The sequence below is a fragment of the Biomphalaria glabrata genome, chromosome 6 (assembly GCF_947242115.1).
Source record: "Biomphalaria glabrata chromosome 6, xgBioGlab47.1, whole genome shotgun sequence".
Lineage (NCBI taxonomy): Eukaryota > Metazoa > Mollusca > Gastropoda > Planorbidae > Biomphalaria > Biomphalaria glabrata.
The window spans coordinates 34,377,892-34,390,462 of record NC_074716.1 but is presented as its reverse complement, the minus strand read 5'-3'; the positions used below and the strand labels follow the sequence as shown (position 1 = coordinate 34,390,462).

The following is a 12,571-nucleotide window of genomic DNA, read 5'->3' as shown; positions in this document are numbered from 1 at the left end:
CAGATTGGGTGGCCTGGGAACGCTAGCTAGTTACTGCGTGGAGCCATGGCGTCAAGCGATTTGCATTCTGAGCTGCAACAGTCTATTCATCAACAGTGAACACTTTAACATAACAGATGATACACAAGCTCCATATTGTTATAAACCTGGTGGTGGCACAGATGGGGGTAGTGGTGTGTGTGTAGTCAGCCGACGCAAATCGCCCCAGGCCAGCGCTAGACGAGCGGTCAACCGTGACGAGTTACGACTGTCAGCCGAGTCGAGTGTCAACAGGACAGTTCGGGAAGGATCGCCGACGTGAACAAAGCTCAGGAGCGTCACGAGAGTTGTAGTCATCTGACCACCTAGAAACGTCGAGCGGCGTTCTGTCCGGTTCGAGAAGGCCAGCAGGGACCCTATATAAAGAGCGAAGGTATCAGAGACGAGTCAGTCACAACTTCCCGATCTACAGTTCGTTACAACGGCTCAGTACAAGTCCGAGACGAGACAGAGAGACCAGTGCAGAGAGTTGATACGGCGGAGATATATTTGTACAGTCTTGTGTTACTTGCTGCCAATTGTACAGTATTGGCTGTTATTTACTGACATTAAACTATTACGTTATTTTCAAGCCCAGAGTTGTCAAGTTCTTTAAGTTGGTGGTGTCGTTTGGTGCAATTTGCATCGAGCCGGATAGGGAGATTCGTAACAATATAAAGACTACATCGATACAACAATTGAAATCTTAAATATCTAGGCGTCATCATAGATAACAAGCTCTCATGGAAAGACCACCTTGAAACTCTGGCAAAGAAAACAGCCCAGCGACTATTCTTCCTAACAAACTCAATAGCTTTAAACTAAACAAGAAGATCTTAAATAATTTATGCGGCGCGACTATGCAAAATCTGCTAACATACGGAATAACTTATTGGCAAGACAAAGCTTCATCTAAACGGTTGCGCCGCCTAGAAAACATTATAAAGAGGGCATCAAAACTCACACGCACAACATTACCATATTTGAATGAACTTTATGAACAGAAATGTCTAAGAAAAATGGGGAAAATCTTGGAAGACAACGGCCACCCGCTCCATCATAACTACGTCAAGACTTCCAGAAGTGGGCAACTACTATCAATCAAGACAAGAACAGAGCGGTACAAAAACTCGTTTGTACCTCACTCGGTCAGACTATATCAACGCCAGCCGTTGATCAGGAAACATGAAAAGGACCAAGATGCTTGTGTGTAATCGCTGAATGATCTCTATGTTGTGTCTGTTCTATTTATGTGTATGTTTCTGTTGTGTTGTCTTTATATGAGAAAAGAGTCCTTGTAATCAACAAATTTCCATACGGATCAATAAAGCAGTTGTAGTCTTAGTGTTAAAATAGTTCAGGTCAAAAAAAAAAAAAGAATGAGTAGAGAGATACAGCGCTACCACTGTGTGAGCGACATCTAAGGCAAGTAGCTTGGTATAAAGAACAAAACTATAGTACATTGTTCGGGTCAAGTGAAGTTACTTATGTTTATGAAATGAGTCACGGAAAAAAAAGAAACAAGTCTAAAGAACTCACTTGATAGTAAAATAGCATCAAAAGTGAATGTTTGGTCTTAGTATACGAAATATCATCTCATTTCTTCAATACTGATATGAGATGAACAACTTTTCTTTTTAAATGACCGCCTTCGTGCCTCTTGTATGCACATCGATGTTCCTTGGCGTTATCCGTGGAATGATAACAGCGATGCTAACATTTAAGTCAATTTAAGACATTTGTCTTCGAAAATCGTTATATATATATATATATATATAAATCCTTTAAAAGCACACCCTGGTCTCCCTTTCTCCCTTCCCCCATTTTCTCAATTGGTCCAGACAGGATCATAGCGTACTGAGAAAGCTAAAGGTATGAAATAGCGTTAAACAAAAACAATTGGTAAAAATATTTCTACTATTTCACAGATTTATTATTATTAGTCTAGGACAAATTAATTACATGACTAATGATTGACACAATGACACTTCGTATAAGCTTTGTTTTTGAAAAAGTATTTTTAATGTTTTTCTTGCTTCATGTGGTGTCCCCCCAAACCCATTTTTTTGTGGAATAGGTGCACTTAACGACACACTCACATTGATAAACACCACGCTCACAATGATAAACACCACGCTCACAATGATAAACACCACACTCACATTGATAAACACCACACTCACATTGATAAACACCACGCTCACATTGATAAACACCACACTCACATTGATAAACACCACACTCACATTGATAAACACCACGCTCACAATGATAAACACCACACTCACATTGATAAACACCACACTCACATTGATAAACACCACGCTCACATTGATAAATGCCACGCTCACATTGATAAACGCCACGCTCACATTGAGAAACGCCACGCTCACATTGAGAAACGCCACGCTCACATTGAGAAACGCCACGCTCACAATGATAAACACCACGCTCACAATGATAAACGCCACGCTCACATTGATAAACGCCACGCTCACATTGAGAAACGCCACGCTCACATTGATAAACGCCACGCTCACATTGAGAAACGCCACGCTCACATTGAGAAACGCCACGCTCACATTGATAAACGCCACGCTCACATTGAGAAACGCCACGCTCACATTGAGAAACGCCACGCTCACATTGAGAAACGCCACGCTCACAATGATAAACACCACGCTCACAATGATTCTGAACTTAACTTTAAAAAAAAACGAGCTTGAAACTATTACTGAAATCTTTGAATGTCTCCATCACAAGACTTGGTCTGTTTCAAACATGAGACTTGATCTGTCTCAGACATGAGAGTTTGTCTGTCTCAGACATGAGAGTTTGTCTGTCTCAGACATGAGAGTTTGTCTGTCTCAGACATGAGAGTTTGTCTGTCTCAGACATGAGATTTGGTCTGTTTTTCAAATGTTCCTTAAGAATATCAAGAATCCTTAAGAATCAAAGATGATTCTATCCTAACCCAAACCATACACAAAACTATGTTGTGGCGGAGGTGGCAAAGTTCGAACTCGGCACCATCGAGACGACAGCCTAGAGCGCATACCACACAACCAGGTAGCAATCCAGTCTGAGAGACACTTAGGGTTTCAGGTTGATGATGAGGAAAAAAATTAATAAGTGAAGTCTCCGGCGCTAGAGGTCCAAGGTTTGTTGATTCTACATGATGGGTACATGTCACGTTAAAGGACATTAAATCAGAATGAATTAACTCCCAGTTGACAGATTTTTCCACATTTTTACTTGAAATTTTAAAGGCCCCTCTGCTGTAAGAATGTTCGCCTTCAACTGATAAGTGTTCTCACGTAGCTCCCCTTTTCACGCTTACCCTGAACTCTGGAATTATTTTTTTTTTTGAGACATTCATTGACAATGTCAACTTTTACTTACTGCTGTAGTCATGAAGACTACTAACACTGAACTTTTGTCCTAACAAGACAAACACCGTAAGTTAATCTACACTCATAAACACCACGCACGTAGGCCTACTTATGCACATTTAGCCTTGGCCGACTTAATATACTCGATTGAAATCTTTAGCTAGCTTCCATGTATTATATGTATTCTAAAACTACATTGAATTAGTCAAAATTTAAAAAAAAGACAGTAAAATCTATTTAACTACTAAGGGTTCACGTGAAATTTCGTACAAATGCTCTTTTTTACCACTTAGTTTGTTTTTGTTTGTTGTTGAAACGAATTTGCCTTAACATCGCGATTCGCAAGCTTTCTATTAGCCATTGTATTTTATTTTCGGTATTTCCCCAAAAGGCTGCTTTCTTTATACAAAACATAAATAGGATCAGTTTAAAAAAATAGACTTCCTATGTTTTTAAAGCATTTTCTTTTTTCCAAAAGTCGACTTATTTTTAATTCACTTTAGTCATTTCAGGAGTTGTCCTTGTAATAAAAAGGGGTGAAAAGTGTGAAAGATGTTTGCGTGTGTTTCGAGAGGGGATGGGTTATAAAACGGGTCGCTCCAAATCAAATCAAGAGTCTATGTCGAGACTAAGACAAAATATTTTCATTATCATTTCAGTAGGACAATATAAAATGCGCAAAAGTTACATAATTTGTTTTGTGAGTTCTGGGGCTTAGGTCAATGTCATTAGAAGACGTCAGAGCTTGTCACGCGGATATGACGTAAGATACAACATTAATTCCAATCTTCTTGAGCGTGTTGACATCTTGAATGTAAAACAGCAGAGCTAGCAACATGTTTCCCATTGGCTACCCTGAGTAGTGGGCTCTTGACCAAATCTTTGGCCAGCAAAGAGCCCAACGTCACAGTGGATCAACAAATGGGAACTTTATAAGGCTGGTCTGATTCGGATAATCTCGCATTGAATCTCAAATATGAGGCAGTAGGCTACAACCCTAAACAGTCAAGTTCAGAGGGAGAGAAGAAGGTGAGTGATTCATTTGTTTCACTAACAATAACTAGGAGATTTTTAAAAAATAGTTCTTTTTCTTTTATCAACTCACTCTGTCGTATGGTAAAAAGTGTATTAATGTTATTTCTCCCACACCCATTCTCGGATCAAGCGGAAGTTTCTTCACACAATTATTCATTGATATAGCATAAAAATAGTAACCAATTAGACAATTATTTACTGGTAATTCATTATTTTCGTTTAATAGCAACATGGGAAAATAATACTACAGTATTCACATATATAGCTAAATTCGTTGGGTTTAGTCCCCTTATATAATTGTTAACGCTATTTCTCCCTCAATTAGTCTATTAATTATTGGTAATTAATTATTTTGGTGGTTATCAAATAAGGGAAATAGCTTGTACATTATTGTTAGATATATTGTTATCAAATAAGGGAAATAGCTTGTACATTATTGTTAGATATAGTTTTAAGGACGGAGTTCTTCCTCCTTAGATATGCTTTGTTTTTTTAAAGGATTTTTTTGTATATAATACTTTGTTAATCATTTAAATTTTCTGTTCGGAATTTGTTTATTCGTGCCACGGCTGGGTGTTATTATTTCTTAGTTAACTCAATAGGTTAAGAAGGAATCGTGTTGATTTACTGAGATACAGCGCGTAAATGAAGATTGTTCTGTTCTACTTGCTCTCACAGCAGACACGAAAGCAGCTTTTACTGGTTTCTCTCACGGAAATCTAATAATAAAATGAATGCTAAGTAGAATTAGATACAAACTTTATAAATCTTATTTTTTTACAGGAGAAACGTTTTGTTTTCGATTTTTAAGTGACCTTGTGAACCCCCCATTAGTTGTGGATCAGGGTTCATAAACCCTTTTGCGCCATGGTTGCTACGCCTCTGAATTGCCATCACTGACCAATGGACCTCATTCACCAATCGTAAACAAACGACATTTTGCCACTTTGTTCTCTATATCTTCTATAATAAGGTTTGTCTTCGAGTCCGTAAATATTAGTGAGGAGTGCAGTATTTCCAGTGGCTGCGAAGCTCTAGCTGTGACTTACATATTTTGCCACATCCAGGGCAAGCATAACCATTGTCGGCAGGTGGTCGATTTAGATTTTCTTTTCGCCGTCTGCGTTTGTCCTCGGCAGCGGATTTTCTTTCTATACAAATTACGCAATCCATAAAGGCTGTCACGTGATACGTAATTTTCACTGTTTCATCAATATTATCACGTGGCTAAATGTTTGTTTACGATTGGTGAATGAGGTCCATTGTAAAATCTATAACAAGAAAAAAATTACAAATACTTTCAAACAGAAAAGCTTCTATTGAGTGTAATTGTGTCGATAAGTTTGGCTCAGTCATCTATACGTAGGATTGGCCTAGACATACAATAATAAATCTGTGCGATAGAAATATTTTTACCAATTGTTGTTTTTTTTTGCTTATCTTTTAGTTTTATAAATGCGCTATGATCCTATCACTTGTCTGGACTAATTGTGAAAGGAACAATGGGTATGTTAACATGATAGTTTTTTAAATGCATAGACTGTGTAACTGGTTTACCATGAATAAAATGCGTAGTTTTTATTTGTTTTAGTTTTTTGTTACTCTTAATAACTGACATTTTTCTGTGTGAAAAGACATGCTCCATTTCTGTGATTCTTCTAATTCTTTTTGTCAAATTCCAGTATCATGTGTTTCTTTAATAGTATATAAAATATAGAAAACTTAACAATTTCTCCTTATAATAAATTTTTTAAAGTGTTTTTTAGTTATTGAAGCGCCTTTTAATAGCTGTACAGAACTCGCAAAAATTGTAGATCCAGCTAAAATGAGGAAGTTACAAGTCTAGAGACGACTAAGAAATGATATAGGGGCACTCAAGATAAGCAACTCAATGACATTTTCCCCTTTTGCAGTTTTTAAGAAGTGTTTTCAAGCTTGTTATTAGGGCCTTGAATGCCGAGCAGCTGTGAGAACTCGCATGAGCGTTATGTCTACTTCGCTGGAGCACAACAGCACAAGCCTGATTAAATTAGCCAGCCTTAAAAAGCATACACATTTTGACAAAGGATATAAGGTTTGAATGCTTTGACATCATCATGGTTTCTGGAAGCTTTTAAGACGCCCTAACCAAGTCAATTTGAAGTGCAAACTGCTTTTATAAGGGAAAAACAGAATAGCTAAAATCATTGTATTGTTATGACTTTGACATGCGCACCGCCATTCAGGATAGTGCAGAAAGAGAGTGCGCACTGTCTGTGACTAGACAAGTCGGTTGTTGACATAAGAGACTAAGGATTTCCGCCCAAGTAGAGAGCCAATATGGAGATGCTGTACTCAAGGCAGATGCCCTTTGTATTTGTCATGTCTCAGTGTAAATAAACGTCTATGTCCTCGTTGAGTTGCCTCACTTAAGTTATTACAATTGGTCTCAGAAGTGGGATTTATAGACAACTCAACGAGAGGAGGTAGGATTGGATCTCTATGGCATCGTTGAAGCTATTACATCAGCTCTTAATTAAAGAGCTAAGACAAGAGCTTCGAGACCGAGGTTTAAAACCTGTCGGTAGCAGGGAAACGCTCACGGCTCGTCTGCGGAAAGCTCTGATCGATAAAGAGGAAGATCCGGAGACCTATCAATTTGAAATTGAACTTGGGATTGTTGATGTAATGGGCAAGATCCAGGACTTTGTGGATGCATTTGATGAACAACTGAACATGATTGGGAACAAGATGGGAAACATGAGCAGGAACATAATGTTGAACAAAGTTGATAAAAGTGTATTACAAGTAGATGGCCAAATAGACCAAAGTGATAACATTGTGTCGCAAGCAAAAGGAGGAATAAACTCGTTAGGGAAGGAGCAGTTGCTTGGTCAGGACTGTGGCTGCACAAACAGTGGTGATGGAGGCGCTGGGGATTGGAGCGCCGTCTGTGACTGTGTTGTGGGCAAGTCTGGCGGGGATGACTTTCATGGCGAGAAACGTGACAACGATTGCTGCGGCGATATCAATGGGATATACAGAATTGAAAGAAAATAAACAAATGAAGAAACTAGAGAAGTCTGTTATGAGCCTGAAACTTTTGTTCCTGGTATACCTGCAACGAGCCGGACAGATCAAGACAACGTTGGGTCTGCGTCCAAGCTGGCTGCTGTGGACCTTAAAGACCTCTGTTTATCTGTCAGTACCTTTGATGAGAACTCAAGCCATGAAAGCCTCAAGACCGTTTCTGATTCCTTGCCTTGGATGTCGTCGGGTAAAATTACGAATACGGGCCCCAACAATGGCCGAGACAGAAACAACGAATTTGACTTTGGCAGCGGCATAAGAGAGAACTCGATGCTTGGCAACTGCATCCAGACGATTGACATGAACTGTATATGCGGCGCCATGCGGGGACAGTGCCCATGCCAAGAAACCCAGCTACAAGATCTGAACTTGACAGAAATGTGTACTTCTGCCCACATCAGTGAGAGTGACTTGAACGGTTGTGAATTAATTCCAGCGAAACCTGATGTAGAGGTGGATGAACATTACAAGGATGCTTCATGGGCATACCTTACAGATGAGGCTGAGAAAGACTATGTGCCTGAAACCATGGCTACCAGTGGGCCTACAACTGTGTCACGAGACATCCATGGAAAAGGTCCGCTGACTCAGCGTCTTGGAACAACAACCCTGGAATCTACAGTGATCGCCACAACCTCCATTTGTGTTAAATGGCTGGCATCAGAGACTACAGTCATTAAGTCGAAGCAGCGACCACGATATTGTCTCAAGCATAGACTTGCCAACTGGAAGAAGAGAAAGCGACGGCCGCGGAAAACTGTGCAGATGGCTTTGTGGGCAACAGACACCCTACAGTCTGTGGTTCCCACTGATCGACCTCCACCTGAACTGTCAAACCTCAGCTGCAGTGTTTCTTTTCGGGACGAAAAGTGCTAAGACGGGGGCAATGTTATGACTTTGCCATGCGCACCGCCATTCAGGATAGTGCAGAAAGAGAGTGCGCACTGTCTGTGACTAGACAAGTCGGATGTTGACATAAGAGACTAACGATTTCGCCCAAGTAGAGAGCCAATATGGAGATGCTGTACTCAAGGCAGATGCCCTTTGTATTTGTCATGTCTCAGTGTAAATAAACGTCTATGTCCTCGTTGAGTTGCCTCACTTAAGTTATTACAGTATAGTCGACCGCTATTTTTGCAGGGCAGGCCTTAGGCCACTGCAACCTATGCGACCGCAGTAGGCCTCGCACTTTCTTAGGTGTAAATTATTAAATTACATTAAACTATTTTATAACTTATAACATTTCCCTCAGCCTCCTGATTTACCAGGAGCTCCTGGGAATCTCCTGAAATTGCAAAATATACGAAAACGTCCTGGAAATCTCCGGAAACTATTACAATCTTTTAAAAACTCATACAAATCTTCTAAAATATATAGACACTTATTATCAGTATCCCTACCCAAACTTGGCCCGCAAAATCCATTAGGCATAGGGCCCCACAATGGTTATGTCCGGCCCTGCTATTTAGTGACGGGTGAATACAAAGTTCTCCCCCCCCCCTTTTTTTTTTTTTTTTTGCTGCTAATGTTACGTGGGGTAACTCTAGGCCGACATGCAGAAATAAAAATCTTTTCTTTACTTCTTGGTCTCCAGACTGTTGAGCCATGAAGAGAATTATATGTATAGATTTTGTGCACGACGCTCTTATTGGTTCTCTTCCTGAGCAGTTCTTTAACTCAACTTTTAGCAATGGTGATTATTACGTCTCAACGTCTCATGCTAAACATTCTGCGGGTCTGCAAGGAAGTGCATTCACCCGTGTCCTTCAAACATGATACTTTCCACATTGAAGTAAGAGGAAACCACGTGTCGCTTTCTTTTAGCCTTTTCTTTGAGTTAGAAGATTCTTGGGTCTTGACTTGTTAGCCAACTTATGGCGCGACTTCTGGGATTTAAACATATAAACTTCGTTCACTCAAGCATGGTTTGATGATAATGGTTATCCCTATTTTGTCACTCTTTCTCTAAGCATCGCACAATATATATATATCATTGCCAAATATTATGTTATGTTATTGCCCTACAGAAAGTAATGCATTGACTCAAGTAAAGTTAAAATAAGGTTTCTCTTTCAGACCTAGTGGTTTATATGGCAAATAATGTAAAGGTCATCTGTTTCTGTGGCCTGCGGTTAACGAGGTTGTCATGTGGCCAGCACAACGACCAACAGCCTTTACTTTTCACCAACTGATGTCAGGTGAAATGGATGGAATCCCAGTCTTCGCACTGGGACTCCCGGTTCAAAAGCCTATCGCTTAACCGCTCTGCCACCGTGCCTCCACATTGACTCAAGTATAGTATAATTTGATAATTTGACTGCTTTTGTTTTTTTATCTGTACAACAGATTTTCATTTCAATTATTGCTTTTGTCATTCACAGGCTTGTTAAAACAATAAAATGGTGGATAAGTACTCCAAAAGTTTCCAAAAATGCTTACTGGCCAACACTCTCAGAAGAAATTCGTTGATCAGAAAAACCAATGCCATAGAGATTGAGAGAAAGCTTGTCTGCAACATGATGGACAGGGAAAAGAGACTTTTTAAAGAGCATGTTAAAAACATGCAAATAGAGCAAGCGAGAACATGTGCCTGTAAAACTGCAAAAGGTAAATGAATATCGATAGGGACGAAAGTTTCAATGAAACACAACGTACATTTCAATACCATATTAAATGTCTATTTTGTCTGGCTATATTGTGGATTTGGGAACTGTGGGCTCTGTAAGTGTTGAAGCAGTTAATCTATTCCTCTTTATACTTTGAAAAATTATAACGGTCAAACTAGAGTTTTTCCAGTGTGGTCAACGAGGTAGTAATTCTTTTCCCAACGATATACATTAACTTTCAAATGGCTAGGAAAAAAAGAGCGTTTTCGAGATCCGTGTTCAGGTTTTTCCCAACCACCCAGGTTCCATGAAGGTTAGAGTTGTACTGTATTGTATTGTAATAAATTGGCGTCTAGGAACATTTTACGCACCGTCGTCTCAGTCTGGACCTATAGGCGTATCATAAGAATTTTAAATACTCCTAGTAGATTTATACATTCGTCTAACCAGGATTTTTTTTTTTTTTTTGGTTATAGGGAATTGGGGCCTGGTCAACAAAAAATTCCACTTTTTAAATCTATCATTTATTAGTTATTAAGATCAAAATAATTGCTCTTCTTACAAAGGTTGGTCAGCTGAATAAAGGAGGAATGGTCTCCTTTTTTTTTTTTTAAAGTATTTTTTTTAAATTTGTTTTTATATTATTTATTCCCCAGAGAGAACACTCTGTGCTGCTGCCGCCACCAGAGGATTAGCTACTTCCGGGGTGGTAGATTCGATTGACCCTTACCCAGTTACCTTTCCAAGAAAAGGGGCGCCTAAAAAAAGCCAGCATCAGAGGTGTGCATCTATTGAGGGAAAGAAGCGTAAGAATTTTTTTTTTTTTTTTTTTGCACAGACTACAATTTTTGCATTTAGGTTGATAGTAACTTGATACTGTACATCTGCCTGGTCGTGTGGTATGCGCTCTGGGCTGTTACTCGTGTGAATGATCATTCCCTGACGTCCTGTAGGATGTTTGGGCTAGGACGTAATAATCTGAAAGAGCATCTAAAACTTACAAGTCAATTGTTGTAGAATCAAAAGAACAGAGGTTTAACTTAAGGATTGCTGAAAAAACAAAACAATTCAATAATGTTCATTACTGCTCAAAATTGTATAATTTTAGTAACATTGTCTTATTGGTCTTCTTTGTATAGATTGTCTACATATATTATAAACTTTCTCCAGATTTCAACATCGGATGTGAAAATGGTAACCGTGGAATTAAGACTCCAAATAAATCTTGCTATGGCAATGCCAATGAAGTCAGTTTCCAATCACATCATGGATTGGTCAGTAGTTCCTGGACATTGACCCGAGCTCAGGAGACGGCAGAAGATAACCTGTGGGTTGGTGATCCGGAAGCTATTCACTCAGTGAGGAGAGCGAGGAAGTCAGTTGCCCAGCAGGACATGGAACGCCTCCGGAGAATGAGAGAACACTTAAACATTTGAACATTTCCAACTATGTAACAAAATATAAAGACTACAATGACAAAAAAAAAAATTACATGTGAACAATTCAATTGACATTTTTTTAAAGCTACAATGACGGCATAAATGTGTTTTTCTTGACCAATTGGTACAAAAGTAACCTATCCTTCAATAATATTAATGGTTTAATGTATCTATAATGTATAATATTAATGAACTTGAGTTTCTACGACATCAAAGAGCTATTATATGGCTTTCATCGATTTCAACATAGGCCTAATACTCAGCTGATAAAGTATAGAAGTGGTTTAAATAGCAAACGAATCATTTTCGCACTGAAAACAAGAAAGCCTCACTGAAAACAAAATCTTATGTAACGCGTGGCTAAATAGCTAGATCTAGATGATAAATCTACATCTACTTTTAAGAATTAAAATCTTTAGAGCTTATGAATGAATGACAGAGAAATACCGGTTATAAAAAAAAGAGTTGAATGACCTTATGAATGTACGTATTGAATTAGCTTACATTTGTGTATGTATAGAAATAATAGCACATAGGCCTATATGTAGAATGAAATGTTCTATACTATACTCTAATGATAGGCTAATGGTTCAGATCGGAGCTTGGTGGCCAGTGTCTTTCATTGAAATAAAAATGTGTTCACTTTGTAGAGTTTTTTTTTTTCTTTTTAGTTATTTTATCCCATACACTAGAATCTACATCCCGATGTATATCTATTTTACCTTTTTCAAGTATCAACTACTATATCAACAACAACAAAAAGGTCTACATGTAGGCTAGGAGCCTGCGAGTAATAAATCTTTGTACTTGTGAATAGGAATAGTTGAAAAAAAAAATAATTCAAGACTCATAGAAGATATATCTGCTAACTGTCCCACGTGTGTCGCAGATGAGGCACGGTAAAATGTGAAAGTGGAGATTAGCTGCCTCTTATCACATTTAATGCGATCCAACTTTGGGAGTTCTATAAATGAAGTTAGTCTTCGGTGTATTGGATGGACAGACATATACC

General features: G+C 38.8%; 1 protein-coding gene across 1 annotated transcript; it reads left to right on the top strand.

Annotated features, from left to right (window-relative positions):
- The first annotated feature begins 4,168 nt into the window (after positions 1 to 4,168).
- LOC106066814 (uncharacterized) lies at positions 4,169 to 12,206 on the top strand. The gene is made up of 4 exons (XM_013225904.2): positions 4,169 to 4,439; positions 9,896 to 10,121; positions 10,777 to 10,926; positions 11,291 to 12,206. Exons 2-4 carry the CDS (start codon positions 9,914 to 9,916, stop codon positions 11,554 to 11,556), a joined length of 624 nt encoding a protein of 207 aa, XP_013081358.2. The 5' UTR covers positions 4,169 to 4,439; positions 9,896 to 9,913; the 3' UTR covers positions 11,557 to 12,206.
- The last annotated feature ends 365 nt before the right edge of the window (positions 12,207 to 12,571 follow it).